The following is a 22264-nucleotide window of genomic DNA, read 5'->3' on the forward strand; positions in this document are numbered from 1 at the left end:
TATTTATCTCAGTGTCCTCAGCACTTAACACAAGGTCTTGTCCTCAATATTTAGAAGGACCCTCGCAGCTTGTAGTCCAGCCATATAGTGCACATGTCCATTTGTCAGCTGGTAACGTCTTCCTTCACTGTGCCTAACACTCTTACCACTTGATAGAAAGGAGGCCGTGGGTACAGTGTTACCTTCAACAATAAAATCTACTTTTGTTTCCTCATTTGCAAAAGGATACCTTAAAAATTGGTGGGGAGGATTAAAATAATGACTCAGTACTTCTCTCCCTCTCCTTGCCAGGCCAATTCTCTGCTCTTCTAGAGCAATTACCTAGAGAATTTTGTGGCTGGATTAGGTTTCTGGAATCTCATCCAGCTAACTCTTCTGTTTCCCACTTCCTGTTTCTTTCCCCTTTGCAAATCGACTCTCTGATGGCTCAATTAAAACTAGAGAATAAATCCTTAGCAAGCGGAAAACATTCCCTACCTTTTCTTTTAGAAAAAGAGATCTTCCTGAGGGGAGATGCAGTATTTGCCTAACAGCACAGGCCTTTAAAAAAAACAACCACATGTTGAAATAGCGAGGGTTGAAAAACAAAATGCTTACTTTCTATATTAAACTAGGTGAACGGCTTTCCTTTTCTTCTGGATTTATCAAGTGCCTGACCCAGCGTACACAACAAGCAAACTTTGGTTCCCTTTCCTTCATCCTGTTACTAGAGATTTTTAGCAGCGAGGACAAGGAACTCCCCAGAGGATTATCTGGTAGCTTCCGAAATAAATTATTCTTACTATGTAGATACCACGTTCAGTTGCTTTTCTTGTTTGCATATTAAAAAAAAAATTTACACTCTAAAAATCAGCGCCACTTTTTAACCTTAGAACGTGTAACCAATAGAACAATCCCACGCACGTGTGTGAGCACGGGGTCCGAAACACATGCCACAGGGGTAGGTGACACACGACAACGGCTTTTGCTGCGGGTTCTCTACCCTTCTCCGTGCTACCTGGTGTGGTCCACGTATCTAGTAGTTACTTAGAACTGAATGCTCGCCAGGCAATGGGGGCTGGGAGGTTACGTTGTTGGGCCCAGGTGTCAGGTGGACCTTTGAAGGGAGTGTTTTTGAGGTTTCAAGAAAGAAAACTCGGCTCATGTTGTTATCTCCATTTTGGAATCAGCCTCACTTGGCATCGGAAGCTCACCACGCACGGTGAGGTGAGCGTGCAGTTATCAAGTGACTCCTTGACGTCGTTGGTGGTAGGAGCCGCAGGCTCTCCTGGCTGTTTTCTCACCGATTTTTTTTGGGGGGTGGGGGGGAGCTGGTCCCTTCTATGACGTGTAGCACTAACTTGCTCTGCTACCCGCTGGGTGACGGCGACCAAGGGGGGACTCTTCAGGGAGGAGAACCTTCCATCCGCACCCACCTCCACCTTCAACCCCACTCCTCGCTCGTGATGGTCCTAGACTCCAATTTCGGGCGTTTTCTTTCTCCGAGGAGATCTGCAGAACGGGCTTTAGAGGCAGAGGAGGAGGCAGAGGGAGAGGGAGAACTAACTGTATCGGTCAGAGTCAAAATCCATAGCATCCCACCTCCGGGTCGCGACGACCGGCACCCGCTTTGGCTGTGAAGTCACCGGGGGCGGCGCGCTCAGGACAGCCGCCCGCTCGCCCTCCCTCCCCAAAGGCCCGCCCGCTCACAGTCACGTGACGGCGCGGCGCGCGCCGGCCGCGGCGCCGATTGGCCGGCGGCGGGAGCGCGGGGTTTGATGGGAAGGAGTTGGCCGGGCCGCTGTCTCTGTCAGTGGCGGCTGCTGCCTGCTCCGGAGGCGGGCTGCGCGGTGGCGGCTGAAGCTGGCCGAGGCGGACGCCAGCGCCGGGCTGTGCCCGCTTCTTGACGGTAAAGCGCTGACCATGAGGGCACTTGGGAGGGCTTGGCAGCGGGAAGGCGCGCTGAGCTTTTTCCTGGGAAACACGCTCCGAGTGCCCGCGCTCGCCCTCCCCGCAGCCCCCGCCCCTGCCGAGTGGCCTAAAGCGCTCCGCGGTGGCGGCCCGGCAAACCCCCTCCCTGCTGCGCGCTGACCCAGCCCCGCCGCCCGGGCCCTTGGTTTCCCCGCACAATGGCCGCGGCGGTTCTGGAATGCGGGCGACCCCTGCCTTCCCCCCAGGGCGGTGGTGCCCAGCCCTGTTCGCGGCCGCGGTGGGGTGGGGCGGGGCACCCGGCGTGGTGGGGGCTGAGGCGAGCCGAGCATCGGCTCTGCGGCCCACCTGCGTGGAGGCGGAGGGTCAGAAGGCCCTCCACCGCGCCGTGGCGTTCAGTGTCCGACCCCGACTTTCTGAGTTGCCCGGAGGCGCCAGGAGTCGGACAGATCGGGAGGGACCGAAAACTGTCAGTGTCACGCGGCCCGGCCCCGGCGTGTGGGCGTGGATTGTGTACAGTTTAGGGAAGCCGGTGTGCGGCGGTTGTCCTGATCTGAGGAATGGTGGGCCCCGGAGGGGGTGGGGGGACCGGCAGGGGCGCTCAGCTGTCGTGAGCATGGCAGAAGAGCAACAGTTTTCATTCTTTAATGCTGTGTGTGGGGATGGAGAGGGAGTTGGGACCGGTGAACTCCGTTTTGCTGACGGCTCCCTCGCCGGACTAAGTAAAACCTGTGACTCACCAACTTTTCCATGGTCGGCTTTTCCTAATGAGCTCCTGGTTTGTGATGCCTGGTGTCAACTGTTTTCTCCTTTCTCTGGGGCCTGGGTGTCACCACTGACAAGACTAACCCTGTTCTGCAGGGGTTTGTGTGGATGTGCATAAGGTTGATTTCAGGCTTATGTTCAAACTGGCAGGGAATGCTCATCTCTTATCCTAAGCTGTCCCCACAGTTCCGTTTTAGGAGGACCAAGTTGATTTTGAACACACTTAAAAAAAATACGAGTGATGCATTTAAAATTAGAATTTTATATAGTGTTTATGTATTGTTAAATTGGAAAAGGATATAAGAAGAGGAGGACATTATTGGCTATCATAACTTCATATAAAAAAACTTTCTAATCACATCCTCATTTTTGGTAGTGTTTAGTTCAGAATGAACATTGACCTACCATGAAGACCAGAACGTAATAATCATCTAGTAAAAGTGCTTTTGGAGATGTACTTCTTTTCAGTAATTTTATTTTTAGGCAATAAATGTGGCAGTTTGGGATATTTCAGAAATGCCTTTTCAATTATGTACTCGAAAGTTAGAGTTTTGGAACAGACCACTTTTAATCTTAAATTGAATAGTACACTGTTTATAGAGGTACTGTTGGTAGTGATTGAGTAGTTTCTACTTAAGTTTTAAACTTGATAAACATAACACTAAACTTCCTTTGTTTTTAAAGGCCTACATGTTATTTTAATGGAAGAATCTGCAGAGTATTTTGCTTTATTTTTTATACTAAAGATGAGAGCAATACAATTTCAGTAAAAACAAACTGCAATTTTATTTTTCAATTTTAAAATTATGAAGCAGGTTCTTTATAGGAAGTTAGAAAGAAATGTGTTCATATTAGAGGTACTGTCTGTACTACATGTGTTTTCTGGTAATAGTAATGACAGTGGCTACAATGCACTTAAAATTTGTTGGATACTGTACCAAGTGATATATAATTTCATTTAATTCATACAATAATTCTGTGAAGTATAGATATTTTTGCCACTTTACAAATGCAGAAACTGAGGCTTAGAATTTAATTTACCCAAGATCACATAGCTAGTATGTGCTTGAGTCATATTTTGAACCTAGACTTTTTCTACTCCATTATTTTAATATGACTTGAAATGAGCTGAAAATCTAAAAATAATATGCCCCAAGATTTTAAATTTTGACATCCAAACCTGAGTGTGAATTGCAGTTAATAGAAAAAAACAGCATGTACTGTGGGGGCATTATTATTCATTGAAAACATATTAGATGCACCTGGCTTGTAAGGTCATGTCAAGTCCCATTATGATATCAGAGTGGAAAGAGACTCTCTGTACATGTTCATGGAAGAGTTCTTGGGGATAAGCCACTTGAAATTGAGCCATCTGTCCACTCAAGGACAAGCACATTGATTTATGCTTCAGAAAGAAATGCTAGTTATTTGGTCCCAATGTAATTTCCATGTGTTGAAAGGAAGCAGAGATGGGCTAGAAAACAGCAATGATCATAGCAGTTAAAACAACAATTTGTATTGAGAAATTAATATGGGTCAGGCACTGTTATAAATCGTTTTGAAGGCATGATGTCATTTAAGCCTTTCAACATTTAAGAGGGTCCTTAACTATCCCTCCTTTGAAGATGAAGATATTGAGTAACTGAGGGTAACCTATTTGCCCAAGGTTTTATAGTAAGTAATGGGTCACAGGAATTGGAATTAAGATGTTTGGGTGGCAAGGAGGGAAAAAGTGTTTGAAAATAGAAGAGGTATGAAATTAAAGCTATAGAGAAATAGTTGATTTATTTAACTTTGTTATACTTTTATATCTTTATAACATTACATGTGCATTATAGTAAGTTAGCTTCTTTAACAAATACCAGAAATTGATAGGAAAATTGCTGGAATAATGAGGGTTTACTGGTTTTTTGATTATGAGCCTAAAAGCATAGATATGGCATTTAATGACTGTTACTCTAATGTTTTAGAGGACAAATTGAAAAGCACAATCCTCTGCTTCAGGGATCTTGAAGGCTAAGCCATAGTTTATTTCATTAATTCCAAAACAATTCTCCAAGCAAATAATTGATGTCAAAATCAGTATTAATTACAATTTTATGCATATATTTCACATTATACTTACTTTAAAAGTGCTATACAATAAACAAAGGAAGTGCCTGCAGGTTTCTAGTGTCAGTTCTGCTTCTAGCTGGAGTTGCATGATTTTGGCAAACCATTAGCATCTCTTCCACGCAGATTTATGCATTCAAAGTTAATCAAATGAAGGAATTGGGCTACATGATATACTATACTAACACTGTCTCCTGTGTTTATAACTTATTTTCCACTTCAGTATCTCCTTTTACCAGCTATATGAGAATGGCACAGGTGCTTTCATGTATTTTATATATAAACTAGAGGCCCGATGCACGAAAATTCATGCAAGAGTAGGCCTTCCTTCCCCTGGCTGCTGGCACCTAGGACCCTGGCACCTGGGACCCTGGCTGCTGCCCTCCTCCGGCCGCCCGCAGGCACCTGGGACCTGTGCTGGCTTCCCTCGGGCCGCCCACAGGCACCCAGGACCCAGGCTGGCTTCCCTCTGGCCCCGGCTTGGTTAGGAAGGATGTCCGGAATGACTTCAGGAAGACATCTGGTCTAATTAGCATATTACCCTTTTATTATTATAGATAGTTCAATCACATATATAAACTAGACTTTATTTCTGATTTTGTGTTAACTGGTTGCTTTAAAAAAATCAAAACTAAAATGTGTCTGGCTCTAATATCTTTGGGGCCTTAATAAATTACTTCACTTCCCTAGCCTCAGTTTCCTCATTTATACAATGGAGCAATAGTAGTATCTAAGTGATAACATTCATGTAATAAAGCATTTATTTTAGGGCCTGCTAGAGTGTAAGTGCTTAGCAAGTGTTTAACTGATACTATCATTGTTGTTATTACTTTCAAATATTAAAAATTCTGATTTGTGATGGCTACAAACTTAACTTGGCATGTAAGTCTGTTACAAATCAAAATGTGTAGGTCAGTTGTGTACAAAACTAGATAACCTTACATTAGTTTCAAAATAATGGGATGATGTATACTTTGAAAATACCAACTTAAAGTTGTTCATCTGAATCTCCCCTTCCCAGTCATCTTTCTTGATTATTTTTTAGCATCTTAAGAAGGTTTTAAGGTCTATTTAATGTCTTAACTCAGAAATGTATACTTTCTTTCATTAAAGTTCCTGGATTTCCTACAACTGCATTTAGAAATTTGAATATTGAGTTAATATTGAAGGATTAATAATATTTAGATTGCAACTTAAATATGGCTTATAACATTCGTTATATTTATAAACTTCAAAAAATTTTGGGAGAGATTATAGTTATTTCTGTCTGTAAAAATTATTCTGTAAGTGAAAGTATTTTATAGTTAGGCTCTTTGTTACTTCTTTAACCAAAAAAGTCCAAGATAGATATGGCTTATGCTAATTCTAGCCTATTAGTAGTGTTGCAGGGAGTACTTATTTGGTACTGGCGTTATTATTATTTTTTTATTACATATATGGTTTAAAAAGTGTTAAGAATCATGACCTAACTTTTTATTTTATGGAAATGAAATAGTTTTATACATTGGCAGTATGTAACTATAACCTGGTAAAATATATATAAGTTTGAAAGTGTACTTTCACTGGTTCAACTTAAAAGAATAAAAAATTGTATAATTATTGACTGGTATATTGATTTAGAATATAATTGCTGATACATTTTCAAGCATATGGTAATATTAGAATACATTTCAGAGTAATAGAAAAACAACTAAATGAAGAGGCTATACAGATAGCTGACATGAAGATCAACTAACTTGAGGGGGACTTAGATACAGTTTTAGAGAGAAATGTTTATTTGGGTTTTAAACAGTAGTGAACAGATGAGAACTCTGAAGATAGAGTGGCTTTTGGCCATGTTTTTTTCTGAGCTATTGGACAGAAACCTCTTTAACTTAACTTGGACTAAACCTCTTTAACTTAATTTACTTGTAAAATGGTAACAATGAAGGCTATTCTGTGAAAAGTGATAGCATTAACTCTAACTTACAGAAAAGAAAATTAAGGTTCAGAAACATGAAATGATTTACTCAAGGTCACAGGTAGCCTTGAAAACCTTGTTTTCTAATTCAAATCCAGTTGGATTTCTATATTATTACTTGTAAGGTGATATTATTCTAAACATTGTAAAATACCTTTAATTTCAAATAACTAGTTGGAGACAGCTGAAAGAAAAAGTTGTGTTTAGTCATGTAGAATGAAAATAATAGATTAAAACTTTTCTGACAAGAACAATACGGGGGACTTACTTTAAAGAACAGAAAATTGCAAAGTAGTAAGAATATACACTTCTAAAATGCCTTGCCATTAAAAAGCTTTTTCAGCTTTATCTTCACTTTTAAATATGTCCTAGCTTGGAAGAAAGGATTTTTTAAAAGATGGACTCTATCCCAAGACTGTCTAAATTAAAATTTCACATAAGTGGAGTCCAAGGAAATTAATCTTCTATAGTATTTTTAAGGAGTACTACAACATCTAAATTATAGTGGATAGGCTGTGTTGTAACTTAAATTTTTTAAGTGCTTGTTTTATTTCTAGCTGTGAATTTCTTTGGACAATTGATGATATTTATCATTGTGCCCAGTTTCTACAATTAAAAGATGGGTGGATTATTTTCCCGATGGAGGGTAAGTTAACTTTTCTTTACAGTCAGTTTTTTAGTCTGATATGAAAGTGTCCAATAAAGTTATTTGTGAGAGTCTCATTTGTGATGTAGACTTGAATAGTAGTTTGATATTATCCCTGACTCTAATTTTTCTTCTCTTACAAATTAGTTTTTTATTTGGACTTCAGAGTTCTACTTGCTATATAGGTGTCTAATGTCTCTGTTTAACAATTATTTCATTCTGACTTATGAATTGTTTTTATTTCTCTATGTATTCATGTATGAGTAGTTATCTTTTCTTGTTTTTTTCTCATAATACCTAAATTTCAATCTTATTTGAAAGATAGTTGAAAATAGTATTTGATACAGTACTTACGTTTTTACAGGTTATATTTCTTTGCTTAAAACTTGTTGCAAATATTTACTGAAGTCACACTAAATATACTTTCAGGAAATATAGGTTAAACAGATTTAAAAATGCAGTCTGATTTTAATTGGTTAATTCTTTAGAGGAAATAGCTCAACTTTAGAGCTAGAAAATATAAAATACATTGATAAATATTCTTCTCTAATATAAGAGGAGGTAATATAGTCTAGGACAGTGATGGCGAACCTATGACACGCGTGTCAGAGGTGACACGCGAACTCATTATTTTGGTTGATTTTTCTTTGTTAAATGGCATTTAAATATAAAAAATAAATATCAAAAATATAAATCTTTGTTTTACTATGGTTGCAAATATCAAAAAATTTCTATATGTGACACGGCACCAGAGTTAAGTTAGGGTTTTTCAAAATGCTGACACGCCGAGCTCAAAAGGTTCTCCATCACTGGTCTAGGAAAAATTACTTTGCTTATTTTAGACTCCTTTTTACCATAATAATGGAGTCTAGTAATACTTGGTACACAATTTAGTTTTCAGCTATTGCTGGAACTGCTCTGTTTTGGATTGGCATTAAATTTACCCCTGCCCTCCTTTAGAAACCTTTTTACAGAAGATCAAATTTATCTATTTTTTTGTCTCTTGTGTTAGGTTGGACCATATGAAATTGCCAATTTTTCAACAGCTTTGACTTAAATAAATAGCAATTTCATATGGTTCAACCTAATGTTAACAACTCTTGTGGGAACTACAATGAATTGATATTCATTACCCACTTAGATTGTTGAGTATATAATTGGTAAACATTTTCTCAAGTGTTGTATGAGTCATTTTGGCTGGTTTTTATTCTAGGTGGTATTAAAAACACCTTTAACACACAAGCTCTGCTTTAATGAAGTATTTTTAGATGCCTTTTTAAAATCTGATCTTCAGAGAAGTACTTTAGGAATTCAGAATGATTTAGACCTCCAGAGTCCTAACTGACGTTTTAGCAATAGAAAATCAGACTAATTTTAGTCTTGAATTTTTAATATATGATTTTTTTTGAATAATATCTAAGAAAATTTTCTTGGAGGAAAATTTGTTTCTCTTGATAAAAATATGTTCTGTTGTGTTTAAGAATGGTAAAAATGGAGCTATCAGTTAAAGGTACTTCTAGGGCTAAAAAGATGCTAAGTGAAAAATGCTTATTTAATCTTATTTATATAGTCTTGTTTATAATTATAATTTTTATTTAAATCTAAATTTTATTTATAAATAAACAGGAAATGTATATTTTGACAGCATTTGAAAAAACAATTTTCGGTTAAAGTGTTCTTTTATGATTATATAAATCAAGGTGTTTCTAAATTTGCAATAACAAATTTTAATGCTGTGTCTCATTTCTGTTTCTGTAACAGACAAAACCTTCAACTGTAGAAGTTCTGGAAAATATAGATAAGGTAAGTTCTTTGTCTCTGGGGTGTTTTAAATCCATTTTAGGTATTATGTAAATACTATTTTAGTATATATTATTTTGGAGACTGGATCTGGTATGGGAATTTAGAGATGATAGAGAGTAAGCATGAAAACTCTGATGTTACATAATCTCAAAAAAATCCAGTCTATCACTGATTTAAGATTGTGCCAAGCAATAGAGCCTGTTCTAATGGAATTAGATGTGTACAGCATTGTGTAAATCAATGTTACAGGTGGATAAAGTAGATTATAAAATAGTCTGCAACAATTTTTATTAGTCTGCAAACTTCACAGCTTTTTATGCTTTCTATGATTATTCAAAATGGCTATTTCTTGGGAATACTGAGAGAGATGAATGGATTGAAAAATATAGTATAGATCACTGTTTCAATATTTATTAATTCTTTTTATAGCCAAATATTTTATAGACCTTATACAGGAGAATTCCTATTTGATTTAATACTATTTATTGATGCTAGTTTCAAACCTCCAATTTTTGATAGGTTAAAAATGGTATCTTAAAATACTGCATTTAAAAAAGTGATTTGTCAGAATAGGTATTTTTATTTATTTTTAATTTTAGTTTTTCATATTATGTTCTATTTTAAAATATTAAGGTATTCTATTTCATTGAAATTTAAGAGTTCTTTCTATATAATCTCTATCACGTGAAAAATTTTTGTCAACATGTTTAGGAAATTTGAGATTAAATAGTATAAAATAATTTTCTCTTAACAGGAAATTCAAGCATTGGAAGAATTTAGGGAAAAAAATCAGAGACTACAAAAATTATGGGTTGGAAGATTAATTCTTTACTCCTCAATTCTCTATCTGTTTACATGTTTAATTGTATACTTGTGGTATCTTCCCGATGAACTTACAGCAAGACTTGCCATGACACTCCCATTTTTTACTTTCCCATTGATGTAAGTAAATTGTTCTTTTTGTTGACCTTTCCTCTTTCTGATTAGACAGTTTTAATATATTTAGTCTTTTTTTAATTTGAAAAAAAGCAATGTCTCAGATTGAATAAATATGTGTTGTTTTTGCATTTTGAAAAATATTTCTTTAAAAAAGTAAAATGATGTTTTAAGCCTTTTCATATAGTTCAACATACCTGAGGAATATGACCCAGTGACATTAGTAATAAAGACTCTGGCAATCTTTTGTGATTCTCTAATAGAGGTCAATCTTCCCTACGTGTATTGGGCATGGAATGGGCATTTCAAATTGTGGGTAGTGGCAAGTGAGGGAGGGTTTGTAAAACAAAAAGAAAAACTGCCCCAATGATTCTGAATATATTCCATTCATTCTACTTGTTTTCCCCTCTTTTTAATCACTGCTATAAAACAATTGGCCCTTATGATAGAAATATTTTATAATTTAGTACACTACAGAAGATGTAATGTGATTGAGAATTGAATAAAAAATTTGTCCATTCAGTCAATACACCTTTATGGGTACCAACTGCATAGACATTGGATTATAATGGTGTATGGTACACAAAAATACAAAATTTTTGACTGTAGAGTTTAGACAGCATACATTAAATTAAGTACTAAGTATGATGAATATTATGAAAAAGAAGTGCCAAATGCTATGGGAGGATTAACAGGGGCCCTCCAACAATCTGGGGAGGAGGTGGGGGTCAGGGAATGGCCTTTGTATTCATTTTCTATTGCTGCCACAAACTTAGTGGCTTAAAGCAACACCCATTTGTTGTATTACAGTTGTGCAGGTGAGAACAGAAGGCTTGACTGGTTCCCTGTATAGGGTCTTACAGGTCTAAGACAAGGTTATTAGCTGGTCTGGGATCTTATCTAGGGTCTCTTAGGGGAGAATCTTCATTCAACTTCTGCTGTATCTCTCTGACTCTTCTGCTGTATTCTGCCCTCGGGTGTAGAAAGCTCTGCTTTTAAGGATTTAACAGATTATATTAGACCCACTAGGATAATCTTTCTATTTTATTTATTTGTTTGTAAATATGTTTTTATTGATTTCAGAGAGAGAAAGGGAGAGGGAGAGAGATAGAAACAGTGATTAGAGAGAACCATTGATCGGCTGCCTCATGCACAACCCCCTACTGGGGATTGAGCTCGCAACCTGGGCATGTGCCCTGCGTGGGAATCTAACCATGACCTCCTGGTTCACAGATTGGCGCTCAACCATTGAGCCATACCAGCTGGGCTCAATGTGTTCTTTAAGTCCTAAAAACAACACCAAAATTCAAGAGTTGAGAGATCTTTCTAGTAATTCTCCTGTGTAAGAAGAGAGAATAAAAAATGTAAACTCTGTAAAGTAAGAGCATGACTTATTTAAGGCTCAAAAAGATAGGTATATCTGGCATTTGTAATGGAGAGGAAGCGAGCTTGCAGAATCAGGCAGGATCTAGATCATGGCGAATCATGGAGAAAAGTTTGAATTTCATTTTGGGTGAAATGTGAAGTTTGTAAAGGTTTTAATGGAAGAATGGCTTGTGATTTAACTTAAAAGGATCATGTGTGCTGCTTTGTAGAGATTAAGAGGAGGACAAGAGTGGAAATGGGGAGGAGGCTATTATAGAAGTAATCTAAAAATGGAAGATGGCTTGGATTGCCCAGTGGCAGTGGAGATGTGTAGATGACTTGTGTTTTGGAAGTAAAACTGAGATAGTTTGATGGTAGAAAATAAGAGGTAAGGGAAAAGGAGGAATCAAGGTTGTGATTCTTAGTTTTTTTGGTTTGACATGGGGGAAGGATAGGATCTTTTTCTTAGGGATTACTATAATAAAAACATTTTTTGTCTCTTTAGTCTTTAGTGCAAGGTATATTTTCAAATTGGAACTCCTGGAGCTCATAAAATTTTAACTTTGTAGGTAGAAAAAAGAACCAAAAATTGAGGGCATACCATTACAGAATAAATGTCTTGCCATTTTATTTTTCTTTGGAAATCTTTTGGAATGCTTCTTACTTTAAGTCTAGTAGCAGACTTTATAATGCTGTGTGGCTTTCTCTCATTTTCCTTGTATTTTTTCATAAAAAGAGGGGAGAAAAGAAATTTGGAAAGGGAATTAGCATTACTGTGCTAATTTTAATGGCTACCCACAAACTGATTTTCTGGAACTGCTGTTATGATTCAGAAGACTTTTTTTTTTTTTTTTTTTTTTTTTTTTGCAAATCGTATACTAATTGTTTTTAAAAGTAGAAAAATTTCAATTATTTAAAAATATTTGTTTTTCTTCATTTTGATCTTTCTACTATTTTGAGTATGAAGCTTTATTCTTCTTACTGTGTCCTCTGACTGTTCTGCATCACCTGCATCTAGTATTTCTTGGCTGGCTAAGCTTCAGAGCCATTTCTCACTTTGTCTCATTCATATCTGTGACCTGGTTCTCAACTGCTGCAGCTTCTATTTCAGTGAACTTTTCTCTCTTGGAAGCATAGAACAGTTACCCAACAAAGAATAGAATTGTCCTTCTGATTGATGACAGTCAAAAAAGCATGAAATAAAATACAACAACGTGAAAGTGGATGTTATGGTAGATAGAAGAAGACTTACCAAAGGACATTTTCTTTTGTGTGTAGTGTGAGTATTGCTCAAGCTTATCCCTGGACTCTTTTCCCTTGGAAATAAAAGTTTTGAGGGTTTGCTTAAAGAAATGGAGGCAAAAGGAGCAATAAAATGTATTGCTTTACTTATCACTGTCTTCATTGATTGCACAGCTTAGAAATCTATTCAATAAGTGCAAAAAGTGACTATCTCTTGAGTCCAGGTTTTCCAAATACTTTTACTGGACTGAGAAGTCATGGATTCAGGGCTAAGCATATATTGCATAATCATAACTGTTTCAAAATTGTCTTTTATGGTAGATTATCAATATATTACATAAGATGCTTTGAGGTTTTACTATATCTTCTTTTCAGGTTGTAATATGGAGAAACTTGCTGTGATTTCAACCTATTGTTTTTCTGCCTTTCAGATTCAATAATATATATGTCTCTGATCTTTGCAACTCTTACTAAAATGAAATTATAGTATAAATGCTGACCTTATTTCATAGGAGTATTAATGCTTAGTGAGGGGGAAGATATGGGTTACAGTTAAATTTTTGTATTTCTACATTATGCTGGCAGATATGCATTACCTCGAGAGTTGGTTCATTTTCTAAGAGCGAACAACCATGAAGCTTTGTCTCTATCTTGACAGACTCTACAAGCAATGTTTTTCTGCCACAGTGATTTTCAACCTTTTTCATCTCATGGCACACATAAACTAATTACTAAAATTACGTGACACACCAAAGAATAATCTTTTGCCAATCTGACAAAAAAAAATTAAAAAGGTATAATATTGATTTATTCACACCAGACCGCTATTGTTTTGTTGGCTGTTGTCATTTTTTATTTGACAGTGTAAGGGGAAAGAGGTCAGTACTCCTGACTAAATAATCAGGTATTGCATGTTTTACAGATTCTTGTGCCATACCAGTATGATGTGGCATACTGGTTGAAAATCCCTGTTGTACTAAATTGAAAGCCATTTGAGGTTAGGGCTTTGATATTGTATAATTTTTATGCCTCTTTCACACACCTCCTTCTTCCAACTAGCTAGTAACATTTTCTCAATTCAGCTAGAAGGTTGAAAAACATAATTTGTAGTCTTTTACACTGATAAAAACAGGTACTTGGCTTGATTTCAGCCAAAAGGCTGAGAAGTGATCATTTGTAGCCTTTTGAAGAAAGTTAAATATTTGTTTCATGGCACTCTAATAAGAATACAAAGTATCTCTCATCAATTATAGTTGGCTTTTAAAGGAGAAGATATCTGTGAACATTTCCTGATATTTTTACTCAAGGAGGATATAATTGACTCTTCCCCGCTCTCCGCCCCCCCCCCCCAAATAAGAATCACCAAAAAAATCGGTTCACATATAGCTTTTGACCCCCCAAAGTTTTAACTACTAATAGCCTACTATTGCCAGGAAGCCTTAATGATAACATAAATAGTTGATTAATACATATTTTGTGTGTTATGTGTATTATACTGTATTCTTAAAGTGAGCTAGAGAAAAGAAAATGTTATTAAGAAAATAATAAGGAAGAGAAAATAACATTTATTGAAAAAAATTCCACATATAAGTGGACCCACATAGTTCAAATCTGTGTTGTCAAAAGTAAACTGTATTTACTTTGGTAGGTAAGAAAATCATTTTGCAAGTATTCCCTTTGCAATATTGATAATATTTGAATATTGATAGATATTCACTTGATAGATTTTATACTTAAAGAATTATGTACTGAGACATAATTAAGAGACACATCCTATTCTTTGATTTGAAGACTCAATATTGTAATGAGATCAGTTCTCCCTGAATTAATCTAAAAAATATGTTATCATAATAAAAATAACAATGCTTTAAAAATCAATGCACCCTTCTATAATTTTTAATGGAAAAATAAGCACCTAAAAATCGTTTTGGAAATTCTAAAAAAGGAGAAGAATGAGAAGCAGAGGCCTACGAGGCATCAAATTCATTATAAAACTTTATTAATTAAAAGTTTGGTACAGCGTATAAATAGAGACAGAGACCAAAGAAAGAGACACAGAATCCAGAAATAAATCCCCAAATGATTTTTTATGTATGGTTTTTATATATGATAGAGATGACATTTCAAATCATTGGGGCGGAAATGGTGTTGAGTTATACCGAAAAATAGATAAAAATTAAATATAAAGCTTGATGCCTGCCTTATATCAAAATAAATCATTCTTCTTCTGTCTGAATATGAAGATTAGTCTTGCTAAAACCTTTGATAGTTAAATAAACAGACAAAATAGTCAACATAGTTATAAATATTGAGACCTATATATCTTTTCATTTTTAGTTTTATATAGTATTTAAATCTCACCTAAAAACATTTCAATAAATTGGATAGGGCTTATGTGGTTGTTGGAAAGAGAGCGCTTAAGTTTGGCAGAATGAATGAATGATTTCTCTTTAAGCTCCGCCTTCTCTGTGTCATTATGGGACCAAACTAAGCAGTTTCTGCCTATAGCATGTATGTCTTATTTTCATTGTGATAAACAAGGCTTTATTACACTTTGAGAAGTTTCTCTTGCTACCTCTTTGTGAGATAAGCCATTTTTCTTCTCTGCTTCCACTCTTTTTAGTCCCTGCATGATTTCCATTGCTTTTGGGAGCCCTAACACATATTTTGAGGGTTGGGTTTTAGCTATATTTTAGTTTTACCAGAAAAGGAATTTTTGATTTTGCTTTTTGGATTATTTCCAGAAGAGGAAGGGGAAATGTTGATTATGTCACGTTTCTCAAAGTAGGAGTCAGTAATGGTATCTTTAATGTCTTCAGAAAATATGTTGCCACATTTTCATAAATTATATTTAATTTGGAGAGAAAAACCTTTCTTGAGATAACTAAAACATAGATTCCTGATGTACTTTAATTCTTTTTCGAAATTTTATTTTTAAAATGCTATGAATTTAATTTAATTTAGCCTTAAAGAATAACTTACATGCACTTTCAAGTCTTGAAGACTTGACACATGGAAAGTTGATAGCTCATTTTCTCCTGCAGTAGTTCTGATCAAAACCAAAAGGAGAATTTATTGTCCATGATGGTGGATTAATGAGTTTTGTTTTGAAGTAAGGGAGTCTATTTCAATTCTTGTAGTTTATACACTTTGAAAATTACATGTTTGGTTTTTTTTAAAAAATATGTTCTTATTAATTTTAGGGAGAGAGGAAGGTGGAGAGAGAAAGAGAGAGAGGGAGAAAGAAACATCTATGTGAGAGAGGAACATTAATCGGTTGCATGCACCCTGGCCAGCTATCAAACCTACAACCTGGGCATGTGCCCTGACTGGGAATCGAATCAGCAGTTTTTTTGTGGATTGGATGATGCTCAATCAACTGAGCCACACTGGCCAGGGCAAAAATTACTTATGTTTTTTAAAAAGTATCTACTCATTTAAGAAAATTTACTGATTTACTATAGAATTCCAGGCACTATCTCTGTGATTTTTTTCTCTCATGTTCTCTGCTTTTGTTCCCTGTACTTTTTTTCTAATTCATCTCTCAGCTTGCCACTATTTCAGTTTGTTTGAAGTGGAGAAATATCATGGGACTTTTTTACTGTTGTGGGATCCGTGAGGGTTATGAGCCTTATGTTTAACCTCTTCTCTCATCTTCCTTTCCTTGATAAGGACAATATTCAGGGGTTTTTTAGTGCTTAGGTAGCTGTTCAAGTACCATGTGGGAATCTGGTGTGGTTATTTGGTGTTTTCAGATCATAAAAATAAATAACAATATAAAAAGCAAGTATTAGTTATCTGTTGCTGTCTAACAAATTGCCCCAAATTTAGTAGCTTAAATCAACAAATGTTTATTATCTTTTATAGTTCTTGAGGGGCCGGAATGAGAGAGCAGGGTTGGGTGGTTCTGGCTCAGGGTCTTTTATTCATATACAGAGTGTACAAATTTCATTTAAGCTGTTGGCTGGGGCTATAATCATCTCAAGGCTTAACTAAGACTGGAGAATTTACTTCTAAGCTCACACATGTAGTTGTTGGCAGGCTTCAGCTCCTCACTGGCTGTTTGCCAGAGACCTCTGTCCCTTGCCACAAGGGCATTTCTATAGAGTTCCCTGAATGTCCTCATGTCATAGCAGCTGGCTTCTCTCAGAAAGAGTAATCCAAGAGAGAGAAAGATAGTGAGTGGAAAAGGAGGTCCAAGATACAAACTGTAATCTTTTATAACATAATCTTGTTGTGACATACTCTCCCTCCTGCCATGTGCTATTGGTCACACAGATCAACATTAATGAGAGAGGACTACACAAAGATGTGAATACCAGGAGATAGAGCACACTTGTGACTATCTTGTGAGCGCAATCCCAGGTGATTCTAATGTGCAGCCAAGGTTGAGAACCACTGTCTTAAGAGTTGATACTTAGTACGAAGGGATTCTAAATTTTGTTCCTAATCTTTTGTGGAGTTCATAGACCTCTTTGAGAACGATGAAAGCAGTGATCTCTCCAGAGAAATGCGTTTATTTAAACAAAGGCAATTTTGCAATTCAAAAGAGCCTCAGAAGGCCCATGGATTTTAGATTGAGAACTCTTTTGAAAGCACAGGTAGACTTCTGATGTCTCTGAAAGAAAGGAGCACTTTTTGATTTTCAACATATAAAAGGAAACAGTGAACCTAACTCTAATGGGAAATGTGTATTTGTTTTAATTTTATATGGCTTCTAATTTACTTATTCTAATGATGATTTTTGTTTTTGAATTTTGCCACCTTTGTAGCATCTGGAGCATAAGAACAGTGCTTATCTTCTTCTTTTCCAAGAGAACAGAAAGAAATAGTAAGTTAAATTTCTAAGTTTGTATAAATGCATTAGAAAACTCATAGTGCATTGGTTTGTAATTAAATGGCAGGTTATGCAGTGTTATATGGAAATGACAAACATGGTAAATATTGAAGAGTTGTTTACTGTGAAGCATAAGAAAGGTTATGAATGATCAAGATGGTTCTACTTTTCATTTGTGTTATTTCTGTCTTATTCATTTAGAATTTTTGTTTACACAAAACAAAATAATTCATCTAAGTCAAGAGAAATTATATTTGTTAAATTAATCTTTATATAAATCTTACGTTATTATGGAGTAAAATACAGTTAAAAATCTTTTGATTTATTTTATTAATTGCACCATTCTTTGTAACCTCACAGCCCCTAGGCTTTTGTTTTTATTGAAATATGCAAATTATGACAAAATAGTCTGTATTTGTTCTGTATGTGTACAGATTTTAAGAATTTTCAGGTCTTAAAACTATGAGCTATAATTAACCAAAGATGCCAATTTAATTTTTAATAAAATTTATGTGACTTATTTTTTCTTTTCTTGTTTTAACTTTTTTCTGTGTGTTTTGTTTTTTTTGTTTTAACTTTTCATTATAGAAAATTTCAAACATATACAAAAGTAGACTGAATAATATAATGAACCCTCTTATAGCTATCATACAACCTAAAGAGTCTTCAACTCATGGTCAATCTTGTTTCATTTTTACCCCCACTTATCTATCTTCTGTATTATTATTCTGAAGTATATCCCAAGTATATCAATCCATAACAGACTTTTAAAGTAATTAACATACTACATTATAATAGCTGGAAAAGAATTTTTAAAAATCCTGAGGTTAACATAGGGTAATAACATTACATAAGTTTTAGGTGTACAACCTTGTAATTTGATATCTGTATACACTATAGTTTGCTAGCTACCAATAGTCTAGTTTCCATCATCACCATATATTTGACCCTCCCCTTTTCCTTCCCCCCGGAAACCACTAATCTTGTCTGTATCTGTGAGGTTTTTTGGTTTTGTTTTGTTTGTTCATTTGTTTCTTTGAAAAGAATTCTTAATATCATTAAATATGAGAGTATTAAATTTCTAGTTATCTCATAAATATAATTTGCTTTAAAAGTATTTTGTTTGTTTGACTCAGGATCCAGATAAGGGTCGTACAGATATATGACTTTCAAACTGCCCTTCTTGCTCATTATTTGAACCCAGTTGAGGTTCTGTGGTCTAGCCCTGACCATCCCTTGCAGACTCTCTTGATTCATTTTTCCTCTTTCCCAGTCTACTTGTCTGGCAAAACCATACCCTGTTTAAACATAATTATATGCTTAATCAGTGACTGCCAAAACCCTGTCCTAGTTAAAAACATTTATATGCTTAATCTATGCCTGTATCAGAAAAGCTAAATTTGTTGGAGGAAAATCATACAACATGTTGACCAGACTTATTGCAAACACCAATGTTCACTCAACATTGCACAGTCCTATTTTATAGTTCCCTAGACAGTGGTCGGCAAACTGCAGCTTGCGAGCCACATGCGGCTCTTTGGCCCCTTGAGTGTGGCTCTTCCTAAGCCTTAGGAGTACCCTAATTAAGTTAATAACAATGTACCTACCTATATAGTTTAAGTTTAAAAAATTTGGCTCTCAAAAGAAATTTCAGTCGTTGTACTGTTGATATTTGGCTCTGTTGACTAATGAGTTTGCCGACCACTGCCCTAGTAGATTCACTGTTTTCCTTTTTGAGAGCATTGTTTGAGATTGTATTTTTCCTCAAATTTCTAACATCTACCTCCCTGCCAAAATCGCAGAACCAAACCAAAATACAACCAACCAACTAACAAACTAACCAACCAAATAAAAATTCAAAAGCCGCAAACAAAACCACACAAAAATCTACCTGGCCACTCTCACCTGATAGTCTCACTTTATGGAGAAAATGGATGTAAACAGATGGGAGCTACCTCTGCCACCAAATATATCGTTAGCTCCATCTGTTACTCAGTATGTTCTCATCCTTCATGAAATTCTGGAAGAATGACTTTGATCCTGTATGTGGCTAAGCCCCTCATTTATGCCCTGGATTCTAGATGCTCTCTGGCTATCTCAAGAACTTTGCTCTTATAATTACCCTTTCCTGGAATTATCCTCTCTTTTGCATCACCTGTATCTGTTGGATTTTCTCTATTGCAGTGGTTCTCAACTTTGGCTGCACATTAGAATCACCTGGGAATCTCCAGGTGATTCTAATGTGCAGCCAAGGTTGAGAACCACTGCTCTATTGGCATATAATTCTGCCTCACTGCAATCATCTAGAGGGGAAAAACCTATTCGGCCTCCATTTCCCTTTAGTCTAACATGCATTTCTCTTTCCCCTTCAAAGTCCTATTATCTTTACCTCTAAAATTATCTTGAATCTTACTATTTCTAACCTTTATCACTAGTACAGTTCTACTTCAGGTCATCATCATTTCTTGCTTGCAGTACTGCAGTGGTTTTGTAACAGCCTATATATAGATTTTTTGATCCTTAACTGAGGATTTATTTTCTTATTAATTTTAGAGGGAGAAAAAGGGGGAGGGGGCGGAAAGATAGAGAGAGAAAGAAAGAAACAGATAGAGATGAGAGAGAGAGAGGGAGAGAGAGACAATGATGTGAGAGAGAAACATGGATCGGTTGCCTCCCACACACTCCCTGACTGGGAATTGAACCTGCAACCTAGGTATGTGCCCAGCCTGAGAATCGAACCTGCAATTGGAGTGGGGCAACACTCCAATTAACTGAGCCACCTGGCCAGGGCTATATAACCAATCTATTTTAAATTAGATCTTGTGTCTCTTCTATTTAAAATTTCTAGTGGTTTCTTATGGCAACCAAAGTAAAATTTGAATTCTTACCTCAACTCTCTGGCTTATTCCATTTCTCTAACCTTATCTCCTTCCACTCTCCTTTTTTCATTTTTGCTACAGCCATACTGGCCATCTTTTTGTCCTACAAATAAATTTAAATTATCTAAGCCTCAATTTATAAAATGTTAAGAAATATTTGTTTTGGCAGGACTATTGCCAAGTACTGAACAAAAATACATGTAAAAGCATATAAACACTGTTAAGTGTTATACACATGTGGCCTGATGGTACTAATTTTTCTTTTTCAAATTCTTACTCTTTTAAAATGTTTCTTGCCTTAGTTAATGGGTTAAGACCCAGTATAATATTGAAGTGGGATAGCAGGTAAATTTGTCTAGTTCCTGATTAACCATTAAGTAGGATATTTGATATGGTTAAAAAAAAATTGATATTTTTAAAAATCAGATTAAGGAAATTAAGTTTATTGTATTGTTTCCAGTGGTATTTAGTAATATAGTAGCTTCTGGGAGGATAGTAAGAAGTTTAAAACAAATATGCTTTCTGACTTCATGGAACTAACAAAATGGTAAAAAAATACAGTAAGTCCTTGGAAACACTTTTCTAAGGAAATCAAATGTGTGAAATTTTTTATTTAAACATTTTTATTTAACCAGATATTGAGTTTGTCGTATATACTTTTTTCTCTTTTATTCACATATGTGAATGAAAGAGAAAGGCACATCGGGACATGGTTATTATATAAAAAGATGATGCTTTAAAAATTTATTTTAGGGATCCTTTTGTTTAAAAAATTTTTTACTAATTCATTTGAATAGATATTGCATATACATTTAATATAGACTTTATAAAAGATTGTCTTGCAGTCTTACACTTATTTTTAGCATAAAGTCAGGTTACATATATACATATATACATATATACATATATATGTATACATACACACACACACACACACATATACACACACACATATATATATATATGTATTTAAGCCTGAAGCTATTTGTCATGTTCTTGCCTTTTTTTGTTTGTTTTATTTTGTTCTTGCTTTTTGTTCTCTATTAGTTTTATTTCCTTTGTTTTACAAGTTGGAAAGTATAGATTAAATTAAGGGTTGGCAACTACAGCCTGTAAGATAGGTCCTTGTATAGCTCATGATCTAGGAATGGTTTGAACACTTTCTTTTTTTAAATTCTTTATGTTGAAAGTATTACATATGTCTCCCTTTTCCCCATTGACCCCTCCCTAGCCACTCCTCCCCCCCCCAGCACATGCCCTCACCCCCTAGTGTCTGTGTCCATTGGTTATGCTTATATGCATGCATACAAGTCCTTTAGTTGGGTTTGAACATTTTTAAATCATTGAAAAGATTCAAAAGAATAATATTTTGTAGCATGTTAAATTTGTATGGAATTCAAATTTCTGTTTTTATTGAAATACAGCCATGCCTATTCACTTGTGTTGTGTATAGCTGCTTTCATTCTATAATGGCAGAATTGAGTAGTTGTGACAGACTGTACTGGTGCTCTCAACACTTCAGACTTGTTGCAGCATGCATGACAAATCACAGTGACATAGTTATAATTTGACAGCATTTCAAGTGCCACCTGTGTTTCTGTTTTGTGACAACTTTATTTTTTGTTACCAGTGCATATTCATCATGTAAAAACAAAAACGGAACATTGGACTTTGAATGTTGCACTTTTAGGGCACAATGCAGTATAGATTTTATTATCAAAATGCAAAGCATTGTGTTTATTATGCAATGACATTATAGTTGTGCTAAAAGAATACAAATATACATTGACATAACTACACTAAATACTCAT

General features: G+C 35.7%; 1 protein-coding gene across 5 annotated transcripts in view; it reads left to right on the top strand.

Annotated features, from left to right (window-relative positions):
* Window positions 1–1753: 1753 nt before the first annotated feature.
* LNPK (lunapark, ER junction formation factor) overlaps window positions 1754–22264 on the top strand; it is a 71278-nt gene continuing 50767 nt past the window's right edge. For 2 of the 5 annotated variants that reach the window (XM_006083091.3, XM_006083092.3), the window contains exons 1-5: window positions 1754–1888; window positions 7303–7391; window positions 9153–9194; window positions 9949–10136; window positions 17510–17568. In XM_006083091.3, the coding sequence (XP_006083153.1) occupies window positions 7365–7391; window positions 9153–9194; window positions 9949–10136; window positions 17510–17568 (316 nt within the window). In that variant the 5' untranslated portion in view covers window positions 1754–1888; window positions 7303–7364. Of the gene's footprint in view, window positions 1889–7302; window positions 7392–9152; window positions 9195–9948; window positions 10137–17509; window positions 17569–22264 lie in introns of those variants that run through there. The other 3 variants (XM_023744659.1, XM_023744664.1, XM_023744671.1) reach the window with 3 other exon arrangements.

This window comes from Myotis lucifugus, unplaced genomic scaffold (genome assembly GCF_000147115.1).
Source record: "Myotis lucifugus unplaced genomic scaffold, Myoluc2.0 scaffold_5, whole genome shotgun sequence".
Taxonomy (NCBI): Eukaryota; Metazoa; Chordata; class Mammalia; order Chiroptera; family Vespertilionidae; genus Myotis; species Myotis lucifugus.